Genomic DNA, 12,466 nt, shown 5'->3' with positions numbered 1-12,466 from the left:
TCGCGCATGCATGCATGGGCCATGCGCGGCCGAAATTGCGCATCTGTGGCACTTTCACGCATGCGCAAAAGTACCGCACATGCACGATTTCGGCCTCGCATGGCGCATGCGCGATACGCGGGCGCGGCCCTGATTCCCTCTCCCCGCCCTCCTGCAGTAAGAAGCTTCCTGGGCCGCAAGCTTGTGGCCTGGGAAGTTTTTTACTGCGGGGGGGCGGGGAGAGGGAGCCACGGCCCGGCACCGGGCCGCAGCCCGCAGGTTGGGGACCACTGCTCTAGTACACTTTCTTTAAGTATTCTTTTACTCTTTTGGTTTCTGGAAGGCCAGTACTGTCTTTCCAGTTCCTAAAATTGTTCTCTCAAAACACATTTTGAGTTCTAAATGACTCTTGAGGTCCTTAAAGGCAGTTTCTGACCACACCAGACCAGGGATCTCTGCACTCTTCATAGCTAACTTCCATGTACAGCTCTGATAGACCATTGTGGGTAGGGAATGGAAACCAGCAAGGCAGGAATTAAGCTAGAGTGTTGTAGGTGCACTCTTGCCCAGTAGTGTAATGTGTATGTCCACAACACTGTATCTATTGTGCTTATGCCAGCTTCTTGTCTTAGAATTACAATGTGAAACCTTCAGAGAAAGATCTTGAGAATTTTGACTGCACAAGTGCTAGCACTTCAAGATATCTGAAGTAGATATCTTGAGATCCATAGTTTAATGGGGGGGCACTTTTACTTTATGAATATAACTAGGGGCAAAGCCCATTGTATCCAAGAATACAATAGGCACTAGAGCTTGACAGTGGGAAGAGGAAGGGAGGAGTTGTCCAGTCTGTAAGGGCATGGGGTTGAATGTGTGTATTGTGTGGGAGGTTGTGGTGGCATGGTGGCAAATGAGGGCATGGGTCTGGAGATATACCTGTGGTTTGGAATGTTCGTTGAGTGTGGGAGAGGACTGACCTTTGGAAATTGTGGCATAGTGGTTACAGATAAGCTTTCCAGAGCCATGTCTTCAGATATGTGAAGGAAAAATCAGACTGGAGACTCTACTTAGGGGAAGATTATATGGCAACCAATTCCCCCCAGTTCTGCGTCATTTCCCTTCTTGTGTGAATTAGGCCACAGACACCAAAATGCCCCTCTGCCCTAATACACATGGGGTAGTCACAGTACACAGGTGTCCACCCTGTTCCTTCTGTCTCCATTTTTGCACTGTTGATAAAATGTTATGTGCCCACATGCTTCTTTCATGGTTGCTCCTTAGAAGAAGGATTTTTGTACCCTGTTGTTTACTACCCAAAGGAGTCTCAAAGCGGTTTACAAACACCTTTTCCATTCATCTCCCCATAATAACTTATGAGGTATGTGGGGCTGTGAGAGGTCTGAGAGAACTGGGAATGGTCCGCAGTGACCCAGCAGGCCTCAGGTGTCTCAAAGCATTTTCCAATCGTCTTCCCTTTCTCTCCCCATAGCAGACTCCCCATGAGGGAGGTGGGGTAGAGAGCCTCACATGGAAGCTGGCAACCCTAAGAGGAAGACTCTCTGTGCACAGCAGTCTTGACCTTAGTAAGGTTTTTTATACTGTTTTTTTATTTGCCAGGCCAAGGTTAAAAAAGTCATTTCAGTTCACATGTGTCTCCAGCCATTTACTTGTTCACTATTTACAGTTTCAGGCTGTAAATATTTATTTAGATTTTCCTGCACTTTCCAGGCTCACAGAACTGATGCTGGTCTGCCTCTCTGTGCCCCAGAATACAAACAGTTGCTGTTAAGGGCTGGCCATAGCCCAGGAGGGACGCACCTGTACCACTCCCTCCCAACTGCAGGCAGAAATGGCTCCTTTGAAGGCTGGACTCTGAGGCATTGTACGATTTTGAAGTCCCACCTCCAAACCTCCAGGAATATTTCCAACCCAGGGGTAGCCAACCACCAGGTGGGGCCTGGAGAGCTCTTGGAATTACAGCTCACCTGCAGAGTATAAAGATCAACTCCCCAGGCAGAAAGGGCTACTTTGAACAGGGTTGTGGTAGAGAAGAAACATTTAAGGCCTCCCACACAGGTTTTTGTTGAATTGAAAGACTTGAGGTATTCTACTGCACAGGGTTTTTGTGCAGATGAAACAGGAGACAAAAGAAACAGTTTCGTCTGCAGAATAACACTGTGCAGTGGCCTCAAATTTGCAGAGTTGCAAGGAAGAAAGACATATGGCTTGGCTGTGTCTAACCCCCAGCCAGAGCAGTATTTTAAGTGAGAAGGGGCTTTTCTGTGGCCTCCCTGTCAGCCAGCTGTTTTGCAGAAGGGGAAAGTTCCCCACCCTCAAAAGGAGTGCCCTCAGGCTCCCGTGCATTGCTCTTGGAAAGGCCTCCTTCCCTCAGTCAGGGCCTGTCAGAGGCTCCTTTGCAGCAGGCCTGAAGGGAGGGGGAGGGGAAGCACTCTGCAGCCTCCTGCCAGCTCTGTCAGGATTCTGAGGCAAAGTTACAGTTGGACATGACAGTTAGGACAGCCTTGGGGCAAAAAGGGCTGGCACAGCCTCTGTTCTCATCCCCCTTGGCAGCACTACTAATCTCCTCTCCCTGCGGTGGTCAGGGGCAAACTGGCAGCCATGTCTCCAGATTGCTCCTGGCTGGGCTGACTGGATGGAATTTTGGTGTGTCCTGGTGTGTCCACTTGTCAGTCCAGGGTCAAGGGGCCAATTGTTGCCCCCCCCCAATCCCAGACTGAGCCCACCGCAACACCCCTTGCTGTTTTATTAAGAGGGAACAGATGAGGGGCTGCTTACATTATAAGCTATCTTGAGTTCCACACAGTTCCACAGTATATATGTATATCTGTACACAGCCCGTGGCGCCACGGGCGCCACGGACTGAATAAAAGAGTAAGGGGTAGTGGGGAGGAGTTAGGGCGGGACCTGTCCGGGATAAAAACTCGGAGCGCGGCTCCTGATTGGCCCCTCCAAGTGTCCATCCCGCCCGAAGCAGGCAATGGGGAGCCGCGCAAAGCGCGGCTCCCCATTGCCTGCTTCACCTGCACAGCCACAGGTGCGCGGGCGGCCGCGCTGCCTTCTCCCGGCCGCCAGAGCGGCCTCGCGGCGTTGTAGACGCCGCGAGGCCGCTCCGCCGGTCGAGAGAAGGCTTGGGAAAGCCTCGGCCTGGGGGTGGACCTGGCCGCCTTCTCTCGGCCGGCAGAGCTGCTTCCGCCGGCCGAGAGAAGGCTTGGAAGTGCCCCGGGCCGTGGGTGGGCCTGGCTGCGTCAAAGACGCCGCGGCCCTGCTCCTTTCCCGGCTGTGAATCATCGCCCTTCTCTACCCGTCCACACTCCCCCCAGCCCTGCTGCCGCCGCGCTGACGAGGCCCTTCTGCGACCTTCCCACCCCCACCACGACCACGCTGCTCCGCCGCTGGCCGTCCCCTTCCCAGCCCGCCCCCAAGCCCCAGTGCCCGACTTGCCGCTCCAGCGCCCGACTTGCCGCTCGCAAAATGCCAGGACAGCAGGATTGCGAGCGGCAGGACACCGACGATGCGGCCGCCAACCGAAACGCTGCCGTCAAGCGCCTCCGCCCCCAGCTCAGAGCCTACCCCGGTGCCCTCGCTAACACGCCACCGGACATGGCCGCCCTCCGCTGCGGCCTCCATCTTCCCGCCGATGACGCCCGCCCACGAAGATGGCCGGCCGACGCCAGCCCCGCCCCCACCGCGCCCTCCGCAGCCGCGAGGTAAGACCCTCTCAAGCCCGGCCCCGCTGAAGCCTACCGGCATCGGGAGCCCAACATTCTTCTGCAGCCCCATCCACGCCCTCGCCTGCCTCTCACAGCCGCTCCAAGCCGTCCCCACCCACTCTGCAGACTTTCCCTCTCGCCGTGGGGGGGGACTTCTAGCGCCCATTTTATTAATGGCATAAAATGGGCTTTAAATCTAGTTTTAAATAATTTAGTTAAAAATAACTCTGATTAGAGTGGCACTTTAAGTGTGGTAGAACAAAATGCAGCACAAATTCTCATTGGTAGTTAAGTAGTGCTGGTCTATGATTGTAATGGTTGTGAGGAATGAGATCATGGCCATACACTTTTCCTTGTTTCCAATTTACTGAAGCAGTAGGGTTGCTACCTTCCTGGAGTAAGACATCCTTCAAAAGTGATTTAATATAATGTTATTAACCTCCATGCCATGAAAAACTTCAGCTTCCCATTTCCCTGTGTTTAGTTTCTGTTAAAGGGAAAGAACATAACTTTTTTCTTTTAATGGGTGCTCTCTAGATAGCTACAATTAATTAATTTAAATGTTGTGTAATAAAATCTGACTTTTAAAATTATTTTTGAGCTTTTTTGTTTTAATTCCCATCTATGAAAAATTTCCCTGCCAGTTGTGTGAAGTGAATTATTTGACATTTACTGTTTTAAGGAATCTAATTTTAGCATCAAACAGGCAGGGTGGCTGCAATAACTTGCAGGAGGCATTTTATTTTCCTTCCCTTTCCCATAGCTTCTTCCTTTTACCTGCCTACAACTTACCTTTATCTGCCCCTTTCTTCAGCTTTCTTTTCTGCCTTCCTCTTGGTAGAATCTCCCTGGAAAAAATCTGACCGACTATCATGGTGGCTGCTACTGTTGGACCCAGATAAATTATATGGCAGCTGTTACCACTGGGCTTAGTAAAGTTGTACAATGCCTACCACCACCAGGCCCAGCTGAGTTGAATGGGCTGTGTGACTCTCCAGTGCTTACTACTGGACCTGTCCTTGACAGGTCCTCCAACAGAAGACATGAAGACGGCTTTTTTTTTTTTTGAAGCAGGGCGATTTTGCTTCTCAGACCATCCCTGCTGTGTCCAGCTTTACTTAGAACATTGGGCAGTGTTTTAATGGTTGCCTAGCAATGGCCAAATGGCTTTGCCATCTCCGAATGTAGTTTCTTGACCCACAATCTATGGCCCAGTTTGGAAATAGATATGAGGGTGAGTTTAAAAATATTGCTCTTAGGGTTTCAGTTCATATCTGCATGGGTTTATATATTCCAAATAAAACCTGAATCTGCAGATAAGTTCTGTCAGTAATACACCTGTCAGTCTCATTAGGGTTCCTTAAAAAAAATTGAAAATTGCATTGGTAAGAAAAAGGCCAGGAAAGTTGCACCAAGGAATTTTTTGTCATCACAACAGCGTACCTGCTCATTCTTCAAGGGTAGCATTGGCTGTACTATGAGAATTTTATTAGGAAACCTTACCCCATCCACCTTATAGCCCTGATCTTGACCTTTCAGACTTCTTTTTGTTCCCAAAAAGGAACACGATTTGAGTTCTTTAAGGATGACAAAACTGCCAATTTGATGTGGGGTAAATCAGAGCTCAGAATCCTTTGGAGAAGGGGTAAAGAGATGTAAACACTACTTTCAGAAGTGTATAGACCTAGATGGAGGATATGTCGAGAAACAATAGCTCCACATTTTGATAGTTTTGTTTAATAAAGGTCTCTATGATTTTGTAGCAATGCTTTTTGACTTACTCTCATATGATGCAGCACAGCAACAGTGTTTAGTTGTAGAATTTACAGGTATGATTTACATTCTAATATCAAGTATATAGCTTTTAGTAATTTATATGTTCACTATTATATGCTCACAAGAGTAGACACCTGTCTACATAGAAAATAAGAAGTATAGGGAGCACCTATTCTTGACTGTTGCCTAAATTTGATATAAACTTATTTGTGGCCTTCAAGTCACTAAGCATGGCTTTCAATGCAAGAGATACAATTGCCTGGATCTATGTAATAATTCTGGTATTTCTTGAAGGTCTTTATGCCTATCTCTCATTAGCAAAAACCTTTAAAAATTGCTTTATACAGTGTTTTATCTGTCTGACACTTTTTTGAAGAGCTAAAGAGGCTTTGGGTCATATATACGTAGATACAAACAGTATTAACATAATGAATTCCATAAAGAATCGGAAACATTGTTAGTAAAGCATATCTTGATGCCATGCTAAGTACATCTATTGGCGATTTTTGCCCCAGGGTTTCAATTATGTACTGTTTGAAATTATTGCCAGACCAAGTGTGATTAAAATTCTGCATTAAAGTGAAGGGGTGGCTTTAGACAGACCATGACTTTTCAAAATATGGATGAGACTCTCCACTCTACAGGAGACGGTTGCTTGGTAAGATACGGTGTTTGCATTATTGCTTTTTGAAAACTGCGTCACTTCATTGATCTTACGCCTCTTTCTCAGTGGGGTGCAGCATGTCTGCCGATCCTTGAATCTATATTTGAACTGAGTGTATTTTATATTATTTAGTTCTTGCGCCTGTTCTTAAGGGGAAGCTGAGATGGGGCCATAATTGCACTAGGATTTTCTCCAGTGACGGCTGCTCTACAATTTCTGTTTCCAGTTCCTCCTCAGTTGTGAGACTTGAAATCACAGAGCATGGCTCTTTGCATTGAAGCATCTTGGGGTGGTGTCTGGTAGTATAGCTAAAATATGGTTTGTCCATTATTTCCTAATAGGTGTGGAGAGAGGACTTTAACCTCAGAAGAGATAGGACAGAGAGAATATGGTTTCCTAATCTTGTTAATTCTTTCCTCTACATTGGCTTAGATCATGAGGTAAAATACTTATGACACTTCCATGGTGAGTGGAAGATCAATGACATAGAAGCACTTTCTCCCTCAGAATGCGCTCCATGGGTGCAAAGTTCCAGACACACTAATTTACATAATGTTAGAATACCCAAAATGTGCTCATTACTGATCCTTGCAAGTCGATCATCTGAAGAAATCAAGTCTCCTTTGTATACGAGAAACATTGGATAAATATTATGTTGTGAAACAAATCCTACATCCATTATGGCAATGCTAAGAGATAACCTTTTGGCTTTGAGCTCTGTAATTGCATAAAATGTTAATGTCAATGGTAATATTTTGTTTTTGTCCAATAAAGATATTCTGATTCTGACATAGAAACACAAATGCCTAATCCATGGTATGTAAGACTAGATGTTGGAACAATTGTTTTAAAATGTTTCAGGTTACACAATACCTTGAGATATTTGATCTAGGAATGCACTCTAGAATTCCGCCATGCATATTGATCCTGCAACATTGACGGTATAGCGCCTGCTTTGGCTTTTGTGCTATGGTTTGTTGCAGATTCTTCCAAAGTCTGTATGTATGTTCTTTTTTAAAGATAGGAAAAAGTACCCCAAACCAATGAGCTCCCTTGAAAGTTGAGATTTGTGTTTCAGGTGATACAACTATGTTATATGCTGTTGTAACTCAACACAGAAATTTGGAATTGGATGCTATGAGATTTTAGATAGTGATTCAGATACATAAACTTCAATGATGTGATTATCTTCAAGGATTTTGACTGCTTGCATGGAGCGGGATATCAATAATGTAAATGCAAATTATTTTAGAAAGGTGAATTTTGTGGGCAGTTACTGCATTTTACTCTGTATATGTTTACTCTAGAGCAAGTACAATAGAGTTCACTGGTGCTTACTTCCAAATTAGTGTGCGTAGGATTGTATTCTTGCTGCATATGATGATACTATCTTTTTGAGAAGTATAGCATTGTTATAAACTATATTGGAATTTCTCCATCTATTACTTTCTTTATTTGTCTGTGCCTTTAAGAATCTATCTGCATGTTAATGCAGATCTAAATATTGTTTTCTGGATAATTTCTAAAACGTTGGTGTTTTCTAGTTTCAGGATTCCCTGCCCCCTCTACTTTTTACGGCTGACAATAAATAAATAAATAAATAAATAAATAAATAAATAAATAAATAAAATCCTTTAAGATTCAACAGCTTGCCTCGTTAACACTGTGAAACTGATACTTGGTTCAATTCCCAGCATCTCTAGTTAAAAAAACCAAGCAGTGAGTGATGTGAAAGACCTCTTCCTGACACTCATGTTTTGATTCAGCACAACATAACTTCATAACTCAGCATAACATAACTTCATAATACAGCATAACATAACTTCATGTATGTAGCTGTGTGTGGAACATTTAATTGCTGTTGAGTATAAACTAAGACATTCATATTCTTCCTCTGAGCCTGAAGACATTTTGTGGATGATTTCTTTACGGAGGCAGGAATTCTTTCTTCTTGCTGTTTTCTGTGTTGGGAGTCTCTTCAGTTTGTTTCCTGCCTTAGTAGGGTGATCAGTTTAGTCAGACAGATTAGCAGGCTTTCTAATCTATAGTCTTTATTTTACCTTTTGACTTCTTTGAAAATCTGCCCCTTCCCTTCAAGCTATTTTCCTTTTTATTCTTCTGACTTTCCTCCTCGAACCTGAGCTGACTACTTCCCTTAGTGGGAAAGATAAGGAGTCTGATGGCCATTCTAATAGCAAGGCAAACTGGTGATTTATTATTTCTTCAGCAATGGCTTCTGACAGAGGCAATTTTGGATTCTTGTCTGAAACCATCTCAACACTTCATTAGCAGTGGGAAGCTAGGAGTCCATGATGCCATTAGGTGCACTCCCTGGTTATACCATACTCAGTTGACAAGGTACTCTCCAAGAAGGAAAAGTGTGCCAGGAAAACAGCTGTTGCAGCACCAGAGCTTGTGAGGAGGAATTGGGCCTATATGTCAGCCATTTAAAGTTCCATTAACTGTATTACTGTATTACTGATGCAGAAGTTCAGAGAGAAGAGTGGGCTCAGAAAAGACAGAAAGGGATACAAGTGCCCATGATCAGTGATCAAAAAATCAATTAAGAAATAGATTTCCTTTTTATTTCATAATATGGATCAACAATTTGATAAGGCTAGCTATTCCTCCTTTCCTCCTCCTCTCTGAGATTGAGTTTGTTGTAGTGAGTACGAGTGCGAACTTCTAATCTGGCGAGCCGGGTTCGATTCTGCACTCCCCCAGCTGGGTATATGCAGCCAGCTGAGTAACCTTCGGCTCGCCACAGCGCTGATAAAGCTGTTCTAGCAGTGATATCAGGGCTCTCTCAGCCTCACCCACCTTACTGGGTGTCTGTTGTGGGAAGAGAAAAGGGAAGGTGACTGTAAGCTGCTTTGAGACTTCTTTGGGTAGAGAAAAGAATATAAGAACCAACTCTTCTGTGAATAGCTTAAGAAATTTTTCTTCTCTCACTGAGTCCAGTCATCACAGGGATCCTAGTGAACAATGACTGCTGGGAAGAGGAATAGTTGTAGCCCTGCTAGGGATCAAATTAACTCTGACAGTGTTACCATTGTATGGGAGGAAGGAGAATTTTTGTCTGACGAGGAGGAAGAGAAGGAAATGGAACTTCCTGAACCTTCTAAAAGGTTCTTTAAGTTGTGGAATACCAGTTCCTGCTGTGTCAAAAGTTGGCAGCCCTAGACTTAAAACAGACTCCTATGTTAAATGAACAGGCCAAGGGACCTAAAATGTTCAAGCACCTCAAGGGGAATAAAAAAATTTTTTCCTGCTGAATATACCCCTTTGAGGATGTTTCCCTGAGTATTTTGGGATACAGTTTAAGGCAGAGTGGGCAAAATCCACAGCAAATTAACAGTTCCCTGTTTTGTTAAAAATTATATTGTTTACCTGATAATGCCAAAGAGTTTCTTTAAGTCCCAGTGGTTGATGCTCCTATTGTAGCCCTGCAAACATCCGGGCTTGTGTCTGAGGGATGCACTGTGGGATGCACGGGACCATAAAACTAACTATGTGTTCAGAAAATCACACAAAGCTATTTCTATGTCACTTAGAACTTAATCTGTTGCATACATGGTCCCATATGCAGCCATAGTGTGGGTCAGGAAGATCTAGGTTCTACCTGAGAACAGTTGCAGACTGGTTGTGGTGGCTAGTAAGCTACTTAAAGCAGCTTCACAGCTGGTGCCACCTAGGTTTCAGCAGTTTTCAATTCCAGATCTATCACTGCAATTTCAGCAGCCAGAAGCATGTTGTGGCAAGTGGGCATAACGAATCACTGGTAATCACCTTTGTCTTAATGGCAAAGGCCCTGGGATCAGAGTTCCATGCTTAGAAACTCAACTGTTCAACTCTATAATGAAGGTGCTTGTCATGACCCTGAGACATACTCCCATGTAGACACCAAAGCAGACGAGGCTTGTAGAGATGAGTAAAAGTAGCTTTATTGGGAGTCTTAGGGGTATGAGGTTTGCGTGCCAAAAGCTATTCCCATGGTAAGGCAGTTTTACCTGAACTACAAAGTGAAACCATACTTCAAACATTTTAGCGCCGACATGCAAAGAGCATGTAAGAGATTCTTTACAACACTAAACAGTACCACTCAGAAAAGATAATAGGAATAGCTTCGGAGAGCAGAAAGAACAAAGACAGGGAGAGAGGGAGGCTGGGAAATCCCACTGGAGGAACATAGGCCACTTGGCTGCCACCCTCGAATGAAGTCATGTACTTAGCTATGAGTACATGACAGTGTTACTTAATCTTGACTCAGGACTCCGCAAAGGAGTGCCCGGGGCCGGCAGAAGCCGGGACAAGGGCTGGGGAGGGCCGGTGAGGCTTCTGCTGCCGCGAAGGAGCGCCCGGGAATGGCAGAAGCTGGAAAATGGCGGCGGTGGGCCGGCAAGGGAGCACCCGGGGCCGGCAGAAGCGGGGGAAAGGTCTGGGGAGGGCTGGCAAGGCTTCTGCCGGCCCCGGGCGCTCCTTCGCAGCCGCGAAAGTGCCGCGCATACGCGATTTCAGCCACGCATGGTGCATATGCGCATGCACAGCCCGGGCCACGCATGCACAATGCGTGGGCGCAGCCCTGATTCCCTCTCCCCCCCTCCTGCAGTAAGAAGCTTCCCGGGCCACAAGCTTGCGGCCTGGGAAGTTTTTTACTGTGTGGGAGGCGGGGAGAGGGAGCCGCGGCCTGGCGCCAAGGCTTTTGCGGCCCAGCACTGGGCGCGGCCCGCGGGTTGGGGACCACTGATTTAATGGATCCTATGTTGCTATCTAGGGTTTAAAGATATGTCATGTCTTTAAATATCATAGGCTTTACTCTTTAAATAAACAGCTTTCTTTGAAGCTTCCAGCAAGACTTCTTGAGGAGTCTGCCTTATTTTAGTTTTTGCTAGAACATCAGTTTGTGGTAAGGCAGCAGACATGCAGTATGAAAGCCCTGCCCATGAGGCTGGGAGTACAATCCCAGCAGCCGGCTCAAGGTTGACTCAGCCTTCCATCTTTCCGAGGTCGGTAAAATGTGTACCCAGCTTGCTGGGGAGTAAATGGTAATGACTGGGGAAGGCACTGGCAAACCACCCCGTATTGAGTCTGCCATGAAAACGCAGACATGACCTGGTGCTTGCACAGGGGATACCTTTACCTTTACCAGTTTGCTTACTCTTCCATGAAGGAATAATGTAATTGCAAAACCTGGTTTTCTGTTTACCAAATGTTGATGGTTCTCTCTCGAGTTTTGCAACTGAAAATAAGGGTTCTATATAACCTATGGGATCAAATCTTTGTCTAATGTACACAAGTACTTTGTAGAAAAGCTTTTAGCTTTACTCTTCCAAATGCTTTTGTATTATTTAAAGACATTTTATCCACCACTGCTTGATATGTTTATACTTGTATGTTTATAATGGCTTTGTTACTGCTGTCTTTAACTTGCTGCAATATCTATTTCTGTTACATCTAGCGGTATTTTCTTGTTGGGAGCAATCATGCAGATACCAAATACCGTGTTTTGAAAATTGATCGCACAGAACCGAAGGATTTAGTTGTTATCGATGATAGGGTGAGTACTTCACAATTTGAGGCATTATGACCAAGAAAACAATATTACTGAATGATTTTAATATTTCATCATAATATATTCCTTTTGTGTTTAAAATTACTGAAACTCTTTATCAAGTTGCTTTACAGAAGACATATTTCTGATTTGATATAGTTTCCCAGTAGAGAAGCTAAGTTGGAGTACAGGAAATTTTTTTTTTAATTTAGCTTGGAATGATTTTTTAAGGGAAATTATATCAAAGAGGGAAAAAACATGTGCATACATTTTTAAAAGTTTGTGCTGTGACTTGGAAATTGGAACTTGTGGGACTCATTGAGGGTGATTCATGAGTTCCATTTCTCATGCTACAACAGAAGTGTCTTTCCCACAGTGGGACACTGAGGCATACTTCCTCTTCTCCTAGTAAATTTATACATGTAAATTTTCTATGAAATCCAGTGAGAGAGATCCACCAACAATTGTTGCACTAATGAAAGGGCAAGTTGGTTCCACTAATTTCCTCCTCACTACAGCGTCCCAGCTTGTGTGGCTATTAGATCATTTGGGCTCTGGGACTCCAAGATAAACTTTCCTGGGGTCAGAAATAGTTGTTGGGAGTGAGGGGAATGTGGTGAAAATCTGCAGTCCTCTACCTGTCCTGCTGATAGATTGCATGATTCAGCTCATTTATCTGGATTATGCCCTTCTGGTACTCAGCTGGTATAAATAAACATGTTACTATATTACAATGTATAGACACATTTGTGAGTCTTCAGTGTT

General features: G+C 44.8%; 1 protein-coding gene across 4 annotated transcripts in view; it reads left to right on the top strand.

Annotated features, from left to right (window-relative positions):
• FIG4 (FIG4 phosphoinositide 5-phosphatase) overlaps window positions 1–12,466 on the top strand; it is a 96,580-nt gene that overhangs the window by 6,771 nt on the left and 77,343 nt on the right. For all 4 annotated transcript variants that reach the window (XR_013225212.1, XM_077302416.1, XM_077302397.1 and 1 more), the window contains exon 2: window positions 11,609–11,707. Coding sequence is in view for 2 of the 4 variants with exons in the window: in XM_077302397.1 (XP_077158512.1) it covers window positions 11,609–11,707 (99 nt within the window). In the remaining 2 variants the exon portion in view is untranslated. The remainder of the gene's footprint in view (window positions 1–11,608; window positions 11,708–12,466) is intronic.

This window comes from Paroedura picta, chromosome 1 (genome assembly GCF_049243985.1).
Source record: "Paroedura picta isolate Pp20150507F chromosome 1, Ppicta_v3.0, whole genome shotgun sequence".
Classification (NCBI taxonomy): Eukaryota; Metazoa; Chordata; class Lepidosauria; order Squamata; family Gekkonidae; genus Paroedura; species Paroedura picta.
This window is presented reverse-complemented; position numbering and strand designations above follow the sequence as displayed.